Source organism: Typopeltis vanoorti, chromosome 4 (genome assembly GCF_054136105.1).
Source record: "Typopeltis vanoorti isolate ZY-2024b chromosome 4, IOZ_Tvanoo_1.0, whole genome shotgun sequence".
NCBI classification, from domain to species: Eukaryota; Metazoa; Arthropoda; class Arachnida; order Uropygi; family Thelyphonidae; genus Typopeltis; species Typopeltis vanoorti.
In genome coordinates this window covers 77,483,547-77,504,525 of record NC_143552.1, presented here as the reverse complement: position 1 = coordinate 77,504,525, position 20,979 = coordinate 77,483,547, and the positions used below count along the sequence as shown (strand labels likewise).

Here is a 20,979-nt window from a genome sequence, read left to right as displayed (position 1 = left end):
GAGTGATGGTTTGTCACTTAACAGATTGGGTACATGGCATTTAGAACATTTATTGATAAAGGATGGTCAAAAAACAGGGAAATGGGATTTGTTAAGGAGGCAGGTGATAGAGTCAGCTGTTAATAATACTAATGTCACTAATTACTGTGAATGTGGGATTAAATATTTCAGAAAAAAATTATGTACAGAGTGGGCTAATTCACACACACACAAGAAGGTTATGAGAGGAAGGGAATATTGCAGTTTATGTATACTAATGTCAGAAGTATTCAGAATAAGCAAGAGGAATTTTGGCATTAGTACAACTTGGTCAAAAATTATAGGAATTAGTGAGACTTGGTTGACTAAGAATGATATAGTTATAAGGATAGAATGTAAGGAATGTGATTTTTTAGGGAGGACAGAATGGGGGGAGGGGATTAATAATGAAAGATGAAGAGTTGAAGCCAAAAAGAGTAGAATTGTCTCAAAAGAGGACAGGTACAAAGGGCAGTTCATCTGAGGCTATTTGGTGTGAGATAGAGATCAGGATGAAATATGTAATTGGTTGCCACTATAATCCAGGGAAGGGGAGAGGGGGGGGTATAAGAGAGAATACAGATGGCGTGCATCAGCAAATTTGGAGTGAAGGGCGAGTAATTATTATGGGGGAGGGATTTTAACTTTTAACTATGGGGACATAGATTAGGAAAAGGAATAGTCACAAGGAAAGAAGGAAACGGAGTTTATACAGTTGTTAAGAGATGATTACCTGAGATAACGTGACGGAAGGGATAAGAAGTTTGAGTGTGTTTGGATCTGGTCGTAGCATTGGGGAACATATCAAAAAACAATTTAGTCACAAAGTCTTCACTTGGAGAAAGCGATCATGTGGTCTTGACCTGGGAGACTATAAGTGCAAAATTTTCTGTTAAGAAGGGATACATATGGAATTTTCAATGGGTGTTTAAGGAAAGCAGTATCAAACTGCACACCCAGAGTCAGGAGGAGTAAGATAGATGAATAATATTAATAAGCAGGAGTTGCAGAAAAAAGAAAAGGTTGTGGAGGAATATAAAGGAAAAGGTGATCAGCATACTCATAAGCAGTATAAGTACAAGCAAGGAGAGACCTGTATGGTAAGGAAGGCCAAAGCTAATTATGAGAGGAAGCCAGCTGATGAATCCAAAAAAATCTTGAGTTCTTTTTCTATGTGGCAAGTAAAAGGAGGAATGATTATGGAAGGATGACTTTAAAAAGTATTGATGGTAGGAAAGTAAGAGAAGTAAATGAAATAGTTGAGTTACTTAGTGATCATTTTATAAAAGTGTACCATCTTGGTTGTGATAGTGCAATGCCGAACATGTCACTGACTGATGAGTCTAGAGATAGAAGAAATAGAGATGCTTAGTATATTGCAGAATCTTAATGCTAACACTGCCATAGGATTAGATGGCATATCGGCCCATGTATTACAAGAATATGCAAGAGAATTAGCACCTCCTCTAACCAAGCTGTTTAATTTACGCCTCAGTTCAGGTAAAGTTTCAACAGAGTAGAAAAGGGAAAATAATTCCACTGCATAAGAGTGTGGTTATTAACAAGGGTGTTAGGACTAGATTTTTTGCTTGGAAGGTGGTGAATTTATGGATTGCACTGTCAGAGGTGGTTGTGTGCTTGGTCTGTGAATAAGTTTAAGGAGAGGTATGATACGTATTGTGTGAATAATGGTTATTGTGTCAATGCATGGTCTCCTGTGATGAGTCTTCTAATTCCACGGAGACACCATCATAATAATAATATTCACAGAAGACTAAAGGATTTCAACGTAACACACAATCAAGACAGAAGTAGCAAATTATAGGCCAATCATATATCAGGAGTGGTGGTTAAGGTTTTGGAGAAATTGATAAAAATTAGAATTCAGGACCGGGTAGACAGAAATGTGATACGTCATAAGGGGAAACATGCCTCAGTAATTACTGAGGCATGCTTTTTTATTTTATTATTTTCTATAATAAAGTGTTATTTTTTCTATAATAAAGTAACAGTGGAGTTGGATAAAGAAAATCCTTACTTGGTGATACTGCTGGACTTTGCATAAATTGGAGCAAATGGGGATGAATCTGAAGCTGGTGATTTGGATTAGAGGGTGGCTGATGGACAGATATCAAAGAGCAGTTTATGGAGGAGCTGAGTCCAGGAAAAGGCAGGTGACTAGCAGTGTACCTCAGAGCTCAGTACTCGGTCCTCTGTTGTTTAATTTGTACATTAATGATAATGAAATAATTTAACATGAAATATCCACTTGTTTGCTGATGATACAAAATTGGGAAAAGCGATAATCAATGAAAGTGATGTAGATATCATGCAGGATGACTTAAATATGCTGATGGTATGGTATGGGCAAAGGTAAATTGGCTGTCAGTTTAATATGGCCAAGTGTACGGTGATATACTGTGGGAGGATTAGCTCACATGCTGTGTACTATATTAATGGAATTGAATTGCAAGAAGTTGATGACGCAAAGGATTTCAGAGTTATTGTGGACAGAGAACTGAAATTTAGAGGACATACTGCAAAGGTGGCCAAAACAGCACATTAAATTACATGGTTGTTGAAAAACACACTGGCAAGCAAGGATAGGAAAGTTATTGTTCTTCTTTATAAGGTCCATCTGGACTATTGCGCACAGATTTGGTCACCTGAATTCTTTGGTGATGAAGTGGTGGTGGAGAGGATCCAGAGGTGAGTGACAAAGATTGTTGCAGGTCTGTGGAATATTTCCTATGAGATCAGATTGAAGATCTGTAGGCTCCAAAAACTAGCTGATAGGCGTAAGAGAGGTTTTATGGGATTGATACTGACGACTTTTTTTCTGTACAATGCAGGAAGGGAGAGAATAAGAGGATATCCCTGTAAATTGTATAAGAGTGTGGTTAACAAGGGTGTTAGGACTAGAATTTTTGCTTGGAAGGTGGTGAATGTATGGAATGCGTTGTCAGAGGTGGTTGTGTGCTTCGTCTGTGAATAAGTTTAAGGAGAGGTATATGATGCGTGATCATACCTCTCCTTAAATTGTGTGAATTTAAGTTTGAATAATGATTAGTGTGTCAATGTATGGTCTCCTGCGATGAGTTTCTAACTCCATGGAGACACTGTTATAGTAATAATATTCACAGAAGACTAAAGGAGCTTAAAAGATCATCAATTTTTGATATGTATCCTCAAGGAGTTTACAGGATACTATAAATACAATTAAGTTTACATCATTACTAATCTCCTGTCATTAAAATTAGTTATCATTTGTCAGCATTCCAGAATTGTCAGATTTTTGACTTCTAGAGCACTTCTAGCTGCACAAATCACCTAGATTTTGGTCTACCTCTGGATCTTTTTGCTGACATCATGTAATCAAACACTTGTTTTGCTAACCTTTCCTCTCACATTCTGTTTACATGAACATACCACCTTAAATTAGCTCTGCTAACAATGTCAAGTTCCCTCCTAATATCTTCATTTTTAATATGATTCTGCCACTGATGCCATGTATTCACTTTTTTATTTTTTTCTCAGAATTCTCATATCACTTGTCTATAGTCTCTGGTCAAGTGTTTTAGTATTTGAATTAATTTCTTTCTTATTCCATATACAAATTTATTCATCTGGTTCTCCATACCAACTTATTCTGTTGTCTATTTTCATATTTAATTTGCTAGAAACAAACATAATGGTAAAATATAATGAAAAGTAACATATATGCTTATTTACTCCAGCATGAGGCTTTGTCTTGATAAGAATGGTTTGCAATTTATCAGAGCAAAGAAAGACTTGCTCTGTATAATTTATTAATTCCACAAGATAAAAGTATTAAGGTTCCTTTCTACCTCTGCAAAAGACAAACAAGTTCAACAGTACAGCCCTGATAGCAGATTTAAAAAAAAAAAAAAAAAAAAATCATTAATAAAAGACAAACAAATAAAGAAATGCTGAAGTTCATAAGTGACCAATGCTAGATTGTAAAGTTACACTTTTTATTCTTTGCATTGCAATAAACAGCATGTGATTTCACTTCTGATCATAAATGCCATGTGTAACATATAGTTTTCCTCCAAAGAAAATTTAATAATCCAGTCACAGGGTCTAGCAAAATAAATAAACACCTTACTTCTTTGCCCTGCTATCATCATTGCTGATTATTCTTATTGAATTAGAATGATGAAATTTAATATTTAGAAAAAGCTTACCTTTCCGCCCATAATGCCAAGTCCATTATTATTGAGATAAAGTTCACTAAGACTGTAACATGATGAAGATTTTAAAAGCATCACAACGCCCCGTATTCCTCTAGGACCAAATGCATTATCACTTAGATCAAGTTCTACAAGGGTAGCTCTTGAAAGCATTATGCCAGTACTCAAATAAGTCTGGAAGAAAAAGAAAAAAAAAGAAAAGAAAAGAAAAAAACATGCATACACATATATTTTACACACACACACACACATACAGGGTCATTATAAAGTCCTTGTGTAGTTTTAAATTTTCATAACATCTGTTCTATACATGATAAAAGCATACGTTTATACTATTCTATTTATTCTAGCATACATGACAAATGCACAAATTTGTCATGTATGCTAGAATCTTTCATTCAGAAACTGCTTCTCAGTTTTCTTTCACAAGTGTTTCAACTTTCACAATGAAAACATTTCATACATACATACTGCACCAAACAAAATTGCACAATATTCAACTCAGCCAATGAAGAGATCTTGGTTGCCACTGTTCTACTATGCAATAGTGCCACACCAACAATATTGACTTTAATAAAAATCACCTATAAGTCTTAAATGTGTTAGTTCAGGAATAAAGTAATTATGCACCATTTCCAAACACTGTCACTCTTAACAATCCATTCTTCGAAAAAAGAACAGCCTAATTATGCAGTTTTTGCATAAGTTTTTAAAAAAATAAAATAAATGAACCATTCTTTCAATTTCACTAAATGACATTTCTTATGGTGTTTTTATTCTCTTTTCTTTTACAGATTTTATCATGTATACAACAGAAGTAATGAAAAATTTAAACCTGAACAAGAACTTGATAATGACCCTGTATTCTTTCTACCATACAAAATCACTGCATTTCAGCAATTTATAAAAGCTAATTTTTAAATGCAAATTCCAAAATAAATAAATAAAATTCATATTACAAAACTATGGAATAGAAATGTTGAAAATTGAGAAAAAAATGTATGTATTACAAAAATCCAAAACAGTATATATTTTTTATATAAAAATTTGTTTATAAAAAACAAATTTTCAAACAAATAGAGATAGATCAATTTTATAAACAGCTTAAGCATTGATTTGTTAAGAAATGTCTTTTTGGCAATGCTTTTCAGAAAATTAACACCTGTTCTGCAGAAACAGACTATGCTTCTGACTTTCCTAAAATTAGGTTTCCTAATAGGTCTGAGTCACATGGCCAAACAGTGTTTTCTATTTGACCACATGGCTCAGACACATTAGACTTTCCTTCTCCACCTCAATGGTCAGCAACTCAAAATCCACTTCACTCGAGATACAGAAAATTATAGTGCTTTTCTAGATACTCTAATCACATTTTTCCAATGGCACCCTTTCTTTTTCAGTTTACAAAAAACTCATCCACACAGATAGTTACATGCACAAACTTTCCTATTATATCCCCCCCTTCGCATGTTATGAAAACCCTTGTCAACAGAGCTTCCAACCAGGATTCCCTTACAGCTGAACTATCCTTTATTTGCTAGACTTTCCTATGCAATGGCTATAATGTCAAAAAAGATCAATGATTAGTAAAACAGATGTTTTCCCCATCTCCTTATACCCATCTCAACAAACTGATTACAGTATTGCTATTACTATTCTCAATATCTGGAGTAGTTACTTTCAAACTCATTTGAAGAAGGCTACCCTTATCTACTGTTCTTTTCTGTTACAGGTGTTTACAAGGTCCCATGGACATGATCATAATTATCACAAAATGATTAAACTTGAAGATCTGCTAACATCTGCCTTAAAGAAAATTCGGTGCCATAACTACAGTCAGTCAGGTCTAGCTGACCATACCTTACTACCTTGCACAGATCAAACGAAAAAAAAAAAAAAAACTGTTATGCTTCAGTGCAGCAAATTCAAACTTGAAAGACTTTTTTTTGAATCAGTAGTAGATTTAAAAAGCCAACTTAGTCTAAATAAATATGGTTGTGTTAAAATTCCCATAGGACTTGAGGCTTCCAGTCTAACTTTTTCCACTTATTGTTTAGTGTGTGCTTTTACAGTTTTAGGATTGTATTCCTGATTATGTCTCTGTGACAGAGACACAATATAGCATTTATTAAACTTGTGTTTAATTATGTAAACTCTCATACCCCAAGTCCTCTCCGCTCCATGCTGCTTCAAATAATTATCTCTTAGTAAGTGTATAAATTTCTTTCGGCCAAAAATTTCTCCTTCTTCTTGATACTTGCAGCATTAGTATATATAAATTGTAGCATCCCATTAATCTCTCCAATATCCTTCACACTGTGTACTGACTACCCCATTCAATATTGTTGCCCGAGAGAGTAGACTGTACTTTTTTTTTTGGTCATTCTCACACTCACTTGTATCATGCGGACCTGCATGCATGTACACACACATCCTAATAGATTTAGTTTTCCTTTCCAATACCAGTACTTTGCACTTTCACACCCATTAAGCAAAACTTTCTCCACACCAGTGGCAGCCTGTACATAAGCACTGCAACACTGCATCACCTCCAAGGAAAAAATGAAAAAATTAAATTTTGTTTGTGTTTATAAATAATAACAACGCTTACAACATTATATAAATGCAGTACAACATGTTAAAGGTTACAGCTTATGTTTTGACATTGATTGAATAGTTAATAATTGGAATTGTTCAATTAACGCTTTAGATTACAAAACAAATGCACTGCGATCTAATGCCGATATTCGTTTGCTCTTGTCACTGCACGTTATATCATTCCCAACTGTAACTGTTCAAATGGCAGTGTATTTTTAGTAAGCTTACGTGCCTTATTTCTATGAGATATGAAACGTTTATTATTGGTGCGTGTGCCTGGTGAACTATTTTTTGTAAATCTTATTTTATTTTGTTAAAATAACATAATTATTTATTTATTATAGATACAAGGCTGAATTATGACGAGTGTCACTGTTGAAAATATGAAAAGAATAATATTTTTTCAATTATCGTTACACAAAACAAATGCACTGCAATCTAACGCTGATATTCGTTTGCTGTCGTTGCACGTTATATCATTAGATACACTGCCGCTTGGGCAGTGTATCTTATGCCTGCGCTCGTTATTTCTGAGATATGAAACGTTTATTATTGGCATGTGTTCGTGGTGAACTATTTTTTTTGTAAATCTTATTTTATTTTGTTAAAATAACATATAATTATTTATTTATTATAGATACAAGGCTGAATTATGATGAGTGTCACTGTTGAAAATATGAAAAGAATTACATTTTTTTCAATTATCGTTACACAAAACAAATGCACTGCGATCTAACGCCGATATTTGTTTGCACTTGTCATTGCTATTGATATGAAACATTTATTATTGGTGTTTGTTCGTGGTGAGGATGAAATATTTTTAATATGTAAATTTATTTATTAATAGATTCGTTACTGATTAGGAAAAAAAAGTGTTTTTTTTTTTTTTTATTATTTTTTTTTTTATACAGCGCCCCCACTTAAAATTTTCACCAGCCATCACTGCTCCACACAAACACTTAACTCTGAATCTGCTTTAGTGCAGTCCAGCAGTAACCAGGTCTACACACCATCCCTTATGCACAACTTACGTTGATTCAACTACAATTATTGTCCCCCCCCCCCCTCCTCAATTCACCTCTATCGTAGCATGGGAGCAGATGCACAATCTTGACCCTCTTGCTCAGTCCAAAAACTCTTCCATATCTTCAGCAATCTGATAGATTCATTAATATTATTAATTTTTACACTAGGGAAACAAGATTTTGTCACACTTTCATTAAGCATTCCTCTTATCACAAAAACACCATAAAAATTTTTTTCTCCTTACCGTCTTTCTCTTGTTTATTCATGTGTTGTTTCTTACTTGGCAACTAGCTTCTTTTTTTTCTTTTCTCAGCTCTATCAATCTCTTGACATTTCGGCAATCTTTCAATTTTGCAAAGACCACATAAGCACACTATCTCTTTCTTTCTCGAGGTGCTCTTCATACTCCTGACCTTCAATCACTGCATTTTCAACATTATCACTGGCATTAACATTTTTTGGACTTCTGTCAATATTTTCTTCTCCACTTTTACATGTTTCTCTCTCCACACAACTGGCACTCAATTTCAAAACACTTACTACACATTCACTCAACAGTCTCAATTTCCTTCCACAAGTTTTTGAACTTTCGTGATGAAAACATTTCATACATACATGCTGCACCAAACAAAATTGCACAATATTCAACTCACCCAATGAAGACATCTTGGCTGCCACTATTCTACTATTCAATAGTGCCATACCAACAATATTGACTTTAATACAAATACATCCTGGTCATACAACACGTTAGGCTCCAGACTATCTTTGTATAGCAAATCACTACGAAGATATGTGCTTTGTAAAGCGAATCCTTTTTTTTTCTCACCTGTAGATGCATATAATGGCTTAATAATATTTTTAAGAAGTCATATATGTACATATATGATGCAAATAAAGCATTTATTTACATCGGATATGCAAACGAAAAATTTTGAATAACTTCTGCAAACAAAAACGTTAAAACAAAAAAAGGAATATATGTTCCTTCATATAAGAGGTGTCACATAATAATAATAATAACATTCAAATCCAAAATTTCATGTTTTACAAATGAATTTGTTTTATTTTTTTTTCAAATGCAAAGAGAATGAAATTATGAAAGAATGCATATTAGTTCCTAGTCCCTTGGCAGTACAAGCTTTGAATAGCAGATCAAGTGATTTGATTACGATCTAAGGATGAGTGTATTAGGGAGGTGGAGGGGGGGCTGAAAGCATCTCCCCCCTCAGAATGTAAGTAATTAAACTACATGTTCTGATATTCAAAGCTAACACTGCCAGGTAACTAGGAACTTCTTTGCATTTTTACAAATTAGTTCTAAAACCAATTGCATATGTTTATCACAAAATAAGTTCAATTTCTTAAAAGAAAGGGAAACTTTTAATCACACCAGATTTTTCTCTCAATGTCACTGACAGTGAACAGCCAAACAACTAGATGGTTAATACTGTATATATTACAATTAATTAATAAAGTTTTTTACAGACTTCTCCAAGATTATCTTAACAGCCATTCTGAATAACATGCTACAAAAATAAACCAATTCTTACCAGTGCCTCAGGAATTTCTCTCTCTGTTCGTTGTGTAAACATGTCCTTCCAAAGTGCTCTCTGATATAAAAAAAATAATAATCATAATAACAATGAACATTTTAAATATATACAAAACATGAAAATAATTATTCACCTGCAAAGGAAAAAATTAAGTTTTATGGGATAAATTGGAATTATTACACCTTTGTTATGATACAACGAAAGGAAAAATCTGGAACTCTTTGGAAATGGCATTAGATCATAAACATCTAAATATTAACCCAAGTATTATTATTATTATTATTATTATTTTTGACACCTCCAGGGAGTCCAAAGACTCATCGAGGGAGAGTGTGCCGACAGCATCGAATGATTGGCCCCCTTCCAACTACTAACCGCGCTCAAACTTACTTAACTGAGCCATTAGTAGCAGAGGCTCTACCAATCGACCAACCTTTGCCGGCCTCTAGTCTGAGTACATCCTAGCCTTCATTAGTCAACCAGATGCCTATGAATGTGTAAAAATGCACAACATTCTGAACAATTAGATATATTTTAAAATAACATCAGTCTCTTCTATAATCGCATAAAGTCGTTACCTTTTCAGGTTCTTACTGTTACGTTATTAGTTTGTATGTTTACACCTGAACAAATCTTGTGCAATTAGGATGAAATGTCGTGTTGTCAATTAAAACAAATGTTATCTTATTCCAGTGTTCTGCCTTATAAGCATTAGTCAAATACACACACACACACACACACACACACACACACACACACACACACACACACACACACACACACACACACACACACAATCATCCCTCGACTTACATCAAGGTTCCGTTCCATCCGGCAGGATGTAAGTTGATACGTTGAATCAACAGAGTTATAGGTTAGGGACTTAACCATGATAAGTATACAGGGCTTAATGCGATTTTGCTTAACACGGCGAAATTAATTGTGGCAATCCCTTGATAAGAGTTTTGATTAACGACCTTTAACCCTGATGAGCTTGCAGCTGATCTGACAGATACATGCAAAATGTTTAATATAAATATTCTTACACAATTCAGTGTATAGCTAGGAGGTCATGAGCAGCTGTGCATTCATATGTTATGAGTGATATTCCGCACTGCATTTTGCTGTCAGTTTGGTTTAACACGTTACGTAAAGGTTTGTGATATTTGACAGTAAATTGTATCTGAGAGATACTGCGACCTCCAATATCAGTATAGTGTGGTTTAGTTGTTTTTTTTTATTCTTTGTTCAATAATTTCTATATCTTCTTCTTCCTAACATGGAATTTAGGCCATGTGGCCTGTTCCGGTCTCATGCCATCTCTTTCTTGGTCTTCCGATTCTTCTTTTTCCACTTATTTTGTATCTGTATAATATTTTTGGTAGTCTGCTGTTGTCCATTCGATTTAAATGTTCTAGCCATTTTTGTTTATACTGTCTTATGTGGTAATTAATTGGTTTTATTTTCAGAGATTGTAAGATTTCTTCATTTGTTTTGTGGTCCCACTTGGTATATCCAGCTGTTTTTCTGAGGAACTTCATTTCTGTTGTTTGAATTCGTTTTTCATCTTTCCTTTTCATGGTCCATGTTTCACTTCTGTATAGTAGAGTTGGTTTTGACAAGACATTATATAGTCTGATTTTAGTGTGTTTTTGTATCAGGGATGGCTTAAATATATTATTTATTATGCCATTTACTTTGACAAAGTTTGATATTTTAGTGTCTATGTCTTTTTCTTCTTCATATGATAGATCACATCCCAAGTATCTGAAAGTGTTTACTTGTTCTAGTATTTTATTATCTATCACTATTTTACTTCTTATTGGGTTTTCTCCTTTGAATGCCATTATTTTTGTTTTTTCTTTGGATATTGTCATATTATATTGCTTTGAGATATCATTTAATGATTTTAATGATCTTTGTAAGTCATCTTCTGATGTAGCTAGTACTATTTGATCATCTGCAAATAGTAGTGTATCTGTCTTCATTTGCAGGGTCATTTGTATACCAAATGGGTTATGCTGTTTCCAGATTGTTAATATTTCATTTATATATATATTGAAAAGCAGAGGTGAGAGAGTACATCCTTGTCGTACTCCTCTTGATATATCTTTCCATTCTGAGGTGTGTTCTAATTTAACTGCTATTTTATTTCCTGTATATATTTCTTGAATAGATTGTAAAAGTTGGTTTGGTATGTTTAAATCGGTTAATATTTTAAACAATTTTTGTCTACTAATTTTGTCAAAGGCTTTTTCATAATCAATAAAGGCCACGTGTGTTTCTTTTTGAAATTCTCTTCTCTTTTCTATTAATAATTTTAAAGTAAAAATTGGATCTATGCAGGATCAGCCTTTTCGGAAACCATTTTGTTCTTCTAGTAATTTGTCTTCTACAATGCTGCTTAGTTTCTCTTTTAATATTCCTGCATATATTTTATATCCTGTATTCAGCAGGCTAATTCCCCTATAATTATTGCAATTGCCTTTATTTCCTTTTTTATAGATTGGGATAACCAGTGCTTTTTTACAAGAGTTAGGGGTTTTTCTGGACATCCAAACCATATTAAAAAATTTTATAAGTCTTTCATTAAATTTTTCACCTGCATTTTTGTATAGTTCTATATTTATATTGTCTTCTCCTGGCGTTTTCCTATTTTTCATCTTCTTTATTATATTTTTCAGTTCTAACATTGTGATATTTTCTATTAGGTCATTCTTTGTTTTATAAAATTTTAATTCATTTCTCATCTGTCCAGAGATTGATTTTGGAAATAGGTCACGCATTTTTCTAAATCTATTGTTTGCATTTTTATCCTTTCTTTTATTTCTTTATTCATGTATTTTATTACTTTATAGGTTTTGAGTTGTGGCTTAAATAAATCCTTTTCTAGTTCTGTTACGAAATTGTTCCATCTTTCTCTATGTTTTCTTCTTACTTCTCGTTTTGCAATTGCACTATTTCTTTTATACTCTATTTCGGCTTCTATTGTTTTGGAATTTAGCCATTTCTGGTAACTGTCCTTTTTGGTTTTTATTATATTTTCTATTTCTTTGTTCCAGTCTCATAGTCCTCTTTTTCTAATCCATTTGTGCTTATTCTTAAGGTTTCTGTTGCTGCTTTTGTGAGAATTTGTTTCAAATTTTCCCATTCATCTTCTATGTCACTTGATTCATGTGTGGTTTCTGTTTTTAAGTTTGTGCATTTTTGATATTGTAGTCTAACTTGAGGATCCTGTAATGAAGAAATTTTGTAGCTTGGCTGGTAAGAATTTTCAATTCTATGTGTTTTTAGCCACTTTGGTTTAAAACGAATTTTTGCTGATACCATATAATGATCAGAGTTTAATTCAAAGCCTCGATATGCTCTTCCGTCTAAAATTAACTCCACTAATTTAAAATTTGTGATAACGTAGTCAATTACTGATTTGTATCCTCTGGCTGACCAAGTATATTTATGTATTTCCTTGTGTTTAAACACTGAATTCATTATTCTCATATTATTATAAATGACAAAATCGCGCAATCTGTGACCATTTTGATTACATGTATCTTCACCAAATTTACCTATGTTTGTTTTGTATTTTTTGTTTCCTATTCTGGCATTTAAGTCTCCTGCTAGCAGTAAATAGTCAGTTTTGTTTGTTTTATCTATGGCATTCTGTAATTCTTTATAAAATATATTACTGTTTTCTTCTTTTCCCTCTTCTGGTGCATATGCACCAATTACTGTTATGTGGCCTCTTAATGTCTTGAGTCTAATTTCTATTAGTCTTTCATTCAAATAGTTGTAATATACAATATTGTTCTTTAGGGATTTGTGTACCATAATCATTATACCTGCTTTTGCTCTTTCTTCTTTTTTTACCCCACTGTAGATTTGTATATAGTTGTTTGTTTCTTTTGTACCTTTTTGTTTTTTCTTTGTTTCTGTTACTATACATATCTTTATGTTAGCTTGGTTTAGTTGTTTATCAAGTTCTTCTTCTTTGTATGCAATGCTTCTCACATTCCATGTTGCAATCTTCATTATGTGTTTCTTTTTCCAATTTCGTTTACTGTTTCCTGGGTTGTGGTCTTTTCCCTGACAGTCCGTCCGGCTTTTCTTTGCATGAAACTTGAAAGTATTTTGAATTTCCCCCTGCTAAAAATGTAATATTTGCATTTGATTTTTGCAATATTCGCTGTGTGTGTGTGTTTTGTATTGAATATAAATACAATAAATATCATAATAATATGTGTCTATATTACGATTTTTTTTCGAGGGGGGCCGTGAAATATTTTAATTTTTCCAAAGGGGGGCCCTGACATCCAGAAGTTTGGGAAGCACTGCTCTAGGAGATGTGCTTTACATTATGGGAAAATACTAAGGAAAGTGATCTGGAGCTTACTCCACCTTTACTACGAATTGCCCATAAGGTTGCGTATACTTGCATCCACTGAAACTTTTAGTTTCTATATATTTGGCACGAAATTCTTGTAATTTCTATATTCGGCTATGAAATAATGTTGGATTCAATATCCACTAAATTTATACCATCATGTATTATATTTGCAGTGTTTTTTCTTTATGTTTTATTGCTTGTTTGCCGAGGTCTGGAGAGTCATTTTGCTTCTTATTGTAGAATTTATGCCGATAGGAAAAAAACTAAAACTGTTCAAACGACTCTTGATAACTTCTTTTGATAAAAAAATTGCAGTAAATAATATAGATACAAGTATTTATTAAACATTTACTTTGTATTCATTTTTTATCTTTTCTAAAAGAGTACCATATAAAACGAATTATTAATACAGTATTCGATCATGGTCGAATTGTAATTTTTACCACTAATTATTAGATTTGATTAATGCAATTTTGATATACACGGTAACATCGAGGGATTAATTAACCGTGTTAATCGAGGGATACCTATACTGTCATTTTAATTTTTAAACCTTATTATAAAACTGTACTGTGCATTATTGCCACTATGAAACAGGAGAATAATCACCCAAATCTTCCTTCACAGTCACATCTTCATTACCTTCCCTATGTGAAGGACCAGGCTGCGGCTGTTCTGGTGTAACCTTTGTTTGGTTTTTTTTTGATGAAAATGTTCGATCTGCTTTGCTTATTCCTCTGCTTCTTTTCATCATATTTGTTTATAGCAAGCAAATGCATCGTGCACTTTCGTTTCTACTAATTAGTAGCATTCATCAATGGGGTCCATGTCTTCAGCCATTTTGAGAACATTTCTGCAAGACCCTTCATTGTAAATTGTTTAACTACCTCTTTGTTTCTCTTCTCTCTCTCTTCCTTTTTTCGTTCTTCCTCTTCTGCAACATGCTGTTCCACCAGTTCGCCCAATTCTTCGTTGGTCAGCTCTTCAGGGGGTACTTCCTATGAGTTGAATTATGACATCATTATTCACTTCGAGATTCAGATTATTTGCTAGGCCCACTATTACAAACTTCCAAAATTGTGCACAAACCTTTTTAATATCTTTTTTTTCCATATGCCACTCATACACCGAGAGGTCACTTTGTCCCAAGCCACAGCAATATTTTTAATAGCATGATAAATATTGAATGCTTTCCAGAATCACATGAGAGTCTGGTCATTTCCTTCAGTAACAAAAATGGCTTGTGAAAAAGTTCTCCGTAGATAATAAGTCTTAAACACTACAAGAACTCCCTGATCCATCAGTTGGATCAATGAAGTAGTGTTTGGAGAAAGAAACATGCCCTGAACTTAGTGAAAATCACCGCTATAAGTTGGATGACCTGGAGCATTATCTGGAATTAATAAAATTTTAAATTCTACATTTTCTTTCACACAATAGTTTCCCATTTCACTTGCATAACAGTTGATTAAGGCTTTCTCAAACAATTTTTGAGTTATCCATGACTACTTATTGCTCTGATAATGAACTGGAAGAGTATACTTCCTAATTTTTGAAGATTCGTGGATTCTCACTGTGCTATATCACAAATGGTTTCAGTTTATATCCAGCCACATGACCCTCTAACAGAATCGTAATATGGGCTTTAAGAGCTTTGAAATCAGGCATTTTAGCATTTTGTGGATGAATGTCCGCTCAGGCATTTTTTTTTCCGAAACAAGGAGGTCTCATCCATATTAAATATTTGCTGTGGTAAATAATTTTCCTCCGTAATAATTTTATCCAATTTCTCCCCTTGGCAGCCTTCTTAGGACTTGTAAATTCACCATACATTTTCACATTATGCAGCGCGAAATGCTGCTTGAATTTTATAAACCAACCAGAAGCAGCATTGAATTCGTAGTTGTAATCAGGTCCTGCTTTCTCCTTCAACACATTGAAGAGACTTAGTGCCTTAGTGGTTATGGTCTTAGTGCTAAGGGGGGGGGGGGGGGTATGCACTTTTGGTTCGGGTCCTCTATCCATGATGCAAGTAGCTTTTCCATATCACCGATAAGACCTTGTCGTTGCTTCGTCACTATTGTCAATTTAATGGAAGCAGATCCTTTTATAGCCTCGACAATTTTATCCTTATTTTTCAAAATGGTTGTCGCTGTAGAATGAGACCATCTGAAATTATGTGCAATCACATTGACGGGCTTATCAGCTTCATGCTGCTTTATAACTTGCAACTTCATTTCAAGATCAATTGCTTGCCTCTTTTTCTATGATTCTTCACTAAGTTTTTTTGATTAGGTGTCAAGGGGCCATGTTGTACAAAATATTGTGAAATATTTAACGATAAATAACCTATTTTTCAAACACAAAAACAAGAGAGGAACTGTCGAAGACATAAGCCAATTGCAAAAGGAGGTTGTCCTCGTGGTTAGCCTAGTGTCTTGTGCGGTTCGCAACCATATGCCTGGGGAAGGAGTGTCTTAGGTTCGATTCCTGTCGACGATTAAGAATCTTCCTCAGCCATAGCCCAGTTGGCCAGTCTTGGGTGTGGACAGCAGGGTTTTCTGACCAGTTTATCTGGAGTTTTTCATCCCACAAGCAGGCAAACCAGAGAGTTTGCTTGCTTGTGGGCAAACTCTCTGGTTGCTGAACGCGCACACACACACACACACGGATACAGTCATGAATACTGCCCTTAGGGGGATGCAACAGAGCAGTAGCGAACCAGCTGCATTAATATGCCCGTAACCCCTCATTAGGAGGGGACTCAACTCATCCCAGATGGATGAAAAGGATAGGATAGTAAAGGGAGGTTGTTGCTGAATGCACTGTTACCACTGGGCATGCTTTATTTTACGCTCATTTGTATCTTGTTCAAAAATATAGCTGAAAATGTTAATTATTCCTATATCACAGACATAAGTCGAGGGATGACTGTATATTTATATATATATGTATACAGGGGAGGATCGTCTATAGGGGCCGGGCCCCACCTATATTTGTATAACTAGCCCAATAATTGTAGTTTTAAAAAATATGTTTCTCGTAATTATTATTTTTTGATCTATTTCCAACACGTTTTATTGTTTAATAAAAAAATTACTGTAATATTTTGTGGCAATATTGTATAATGCGATATAGTACTGTCTCTGGGGCCAGCCACTGCTGGCCCTATTTTATACATGTAGAACACAGGGCATGTATGAGGCACGTGCACTAGTGATCATGTTTGTTTACTGGGCGCAACGCTTATCTTGGGGCCAGCTTAGTCTGGCCCAGTCACTGTGTTGGCACATACGTACATGGCACGTGATTCTTTGATTGTGAAGCATGTGCACTAGCAAGCATGTTTGTTTACTGGGCATGCTTATTTTGGGGCCCATTTAGTCTGGCCCAATCACTGCATTTGTATGTAAATAGCGTGAGATTCTTTCATTGTCTTATTATTTATTCTCGTTGTTGATCTGTTTTATCGTTTTTAGTGTGTTTAATTATTGTTGTCATTTTTTGTTATAATTTATTTTAAAGTTTTATTACATCCATAAACAGTACATTTTAACTATGAACAAATCGATAGTTTATTCGAAAAACGTTTCTCGTTATTAAGTCTACAAGAAAAATTGGAAATCAAAAGACTTGGCGCATACAACCCAGAGATGTGCATATTACTCAACAAGATGGTAAAAAAACAAGAACATTTTATGTAACCTGATTTGACAAGAAATCATGGCTTAGTGCGAGTGTTGAAAAAAAATCTTTGTTCTGTTTTCATTGTGTTTTGTTTGGTGGCGAGAGCTTGTGGACACTCAGTGGCTGTAAAGACCTAAAACATCTTTCCAAGCGAATACAAAAAACACAAATCCAGTAAAATTCATATAAACAATGCGGTGCAATTTCAAATGTTCAGTAAAATGAACATCTTATCTTCCATTGTCCTAACAATTTAAAAAAATTAATAGCTCAATGCATCAGTGGATTCTGACTAAACATTATTGTAATAATGTTTAGTCAGAATCTGAAATAGAAATAATAACTATAAATCAATAATAGAACCGACTATATAAATATAAAAAATTAAGTTGTTTTTGGCCCCTGTCCCCACCTGTTTCTATTGTCACCAGCTGCCACTGTATGTATATTAAGGAAATGTATTATATTTGATGTAAGAGTAGTAATGCATTATTAAGTACACCTCTGATATAGTGGGACTATGTTATATTTTTTATTGAAATAAATCCTTTGCCATCACTATTATACATGGTGTATTTTATATTATGCACATTAGTAACTTAAGCTTCAATTACACTTTAACTGGGGCATGGATGATGAAAACATATTGCTAGCTTGGCCAAATGATATAAAACGAAACATCATGTGTACAGAAGGAAATAAAGTTATGAAATGAGCTAATGATAATTACTTGAAGTTATGTTATACAGTTAATTAAAAATCCCCCCCCACCACACACACACACACACACACAAAAAAACCCCACCTTTTAATAAATCTTATTAAAAGGTGGGATAATAAATATCCATTATCTGCTATTGAAACTTTAGAAGTTTCAATCGAGAATCTATGAAAATAAACCTGCAGCTCGTTTATGGCTTAACAGACTGAAGGCAGGACTCGGAATGAATACAATGATTTAAATTGAATATTTCATCTATCAGAGAGAGAGAGAGAGAGAGAGAGAGAAAGAGAGAACAAGAAATGCAATGTGCACACAAACCCAAAAATAAAGTAAAAGATATTAGAATGAAAGCATAAAGTCTAAGAAGGCACTTTTAGTTGTTTGGCTGTTGAGAGGGAAATCTAAGAATTGCAGTTTCTCGTATCTTGAGATATGAGAGACTGTAATTCTGTTGTTGTTTTTTTTAAAGATCCACTGCTGATTCTAAAAAAATGTCCTTTGTGTTTGTACACAGTGTTGAAGCATAACATTTTTTAAAATTTAAATCTACAAGATCTAACCAAAGTTGATTCTTTCACTGGCCTCCATTGGCAAACTGTGAATAGTTACTGGTTAGCAAGAGAAGGCTACTTATGTATAGCAGAAAGAGTTATTTACAACTAACAAATGACATCACTTATCTACATCTCGTAACAACACACACCCATGTCACGATTCCTTATCTTATCTTGATCTTGTTCAGAGTGTCCCACCAATCACAACACGAATCCTTATCTCTACCATCAGGCAGTAGACCAGAATGCAGATACTCCTGCACTGGCAGACAATTTTAAAGAGAAGAAGCCATTCACCTTCTGTTACTGAGCAGCCAGAGTGAAAACTGGCTGCTCAGTAACAGAAGGTGACAGGTAAACCAAAGGACAACAAAGATAGCTAAGCAGGTCTCAATGCCAGATTCAATCGAATGATCTGAAAACAGCAACAGTACAATACCAGTAATCACTGAACACAAGTCTAGATAGTGAAGTTCATTGATGAGCTATTAGATAAGGACTGAAGTGAGACTGATGGATCAAATAGTCTGATCAGCTTGCTTCCATGTTATAGAACAGATGCCATATGAATATAAATGAGGACAGAGATGGATGTTAGTTTCGAACACAAGTTTGAAGTACCAATGTATCTCCTCTATTTGTACTTCAAACTTGTGAACTAGCATCCATCTCTGTCCTCATTTATATTCAACTGGCATCTGTTCTATAACATGGAAGCAAGCTGATCAGATTATTTGATCCATCAGTCTCAATTCACACTTTTTGGTATCTAAGTTATTTAAGATTCCTCTGAGTTATTTCTCATAAAAAGGCATAGGACATTTATAGTGTATCATTACTGATATCGTATAATATGGTCTCAGACTGTTGCCTATGGTCTGGCCATAGGCAACAGTCTGAGAAGAATAATGCCAGAGGAAGTCTGTTTAGGCATTAGTAGAATTGTTGCCTGAGTATCACAAGCATCTTCAGTAGATGTAAAAAGCTAATTAAACAATAACTGACAATTTCAAAAGGCGCCACCTAAGTAGCTAATGTAAGATAACTAAAAAAGGTCATTAAATTTCCTAATTTTTAAAAAAATAGATAAATAAATAAATAAATTATATATATATACACAATTAAAAAAGTTAGAAAAGATTAGCTAATTTAAAAAGTACTATCTCCCACAAAGGGGATAGGTGTTGTAACAATGGCATCATTTGGTTGAGAAGTGTAAGCATGGATGATGAAACTCAATCACTAAGTAGTAGAGGAGTTTTATCACCTGGTGTAATACCACCTGAAGTGGCCAAAAATAAAGTTTGAGACTTAAGATGAAAGACTCCCCCCCCCCACACACACATTTTTTGTTTGTTTCCTGTAGCATGCAATACAAGTGATGTTTTCAAGCTTATGTCAAACATCATGGAGACTCAACATTTCTTCTTTTTGAGGGTCCAGCTCTATAGCAATTATTCTGCAAACTAGATACTAGACAGCACACTGGAATTTAATGGGAATGCTAAATTTAGGAGGTTTCCAGATATCAAACAAATAACAGGCTGTCAGGTGTTCCAAGTGACAGTCCTAGCAGTGGTAAAAGTGTGTGTTTGTGTGTGTGTGTGTGTGTGTGAGAGAGAGCTTAGTACAGAATTCTGTACATTCCATGTCCCTTCCAGTTTCAACTCAAAACACTATAAAAAAAGTCAAGCAAAGAGAAACAGATTACAGCTCAGGAAAAAAAAAAGCACCCAAAGTTCAGATTCACTTACAAATATATGGGATCATAGCTCTAACCTCAATGATATTTAGTTCCATCTTCAATCTGAAAAATCACACCTACTTTTCCTAACAGAAACTCAAATTTCAGCTTCTTCACACACAATCATATCAGTTTTTTCAGTAATATATTCTCTGACATTTTTCATCTCAAAAGTGGCATTTTGCACATAGGTTTACTATGATATACTATGTTAGACAGTTTCCAACTTAAAATTTCTTCCTTTCTGATCTTCTGTGGCTAAAAATCTCTGCACTATGCTATCAAATTCATTAGTTGTCTCTATCACGCTAATATCTTCAACTATTCTGAATGCCCCCCTGCTCTCTTCTTTAAATGATTTCTCTAGTCCACCGTTTTAATAATGAAGTTATTACATAAGAGTGAACATAATTTTCAAGGAAATTTTCATGTTCACAGCTCCATTTTTCTTCTTTTTCTTTTAGCTGCACTGAT

At 34.1% G+C, this 20,979-nt stretch overlaps 1 protein-coding gene across 1 annotated transcript in view; it reads right to left on the bottom strand.

Annotated features, from left to right (window-relative positions):
- LOC150107426 (ran GTPase-activating protein 1-like) overlaps window positions 1-20,979 on the bottom strand; it is a 295,507-nt gene that overhangs the window by 258,002 nt on the left and 16,526 nt on the right. The window contains exons 3-4 of the mRNA XM_090391286.1: window positions 9,410-9,469; window positions 4,227-4,406 (exon numbers count right to left, since the gene is read on the bottom strand). Coding sequence (XP_090247412.1) covers window positions 4,227-4,406; window positions 9,410-9,469 — 240 coding nt within the window. The remainder of the gene's footprint in view (window positions 1-4,226; window positions 4,407-9,409; window positions 9,470-20,979) is intronic.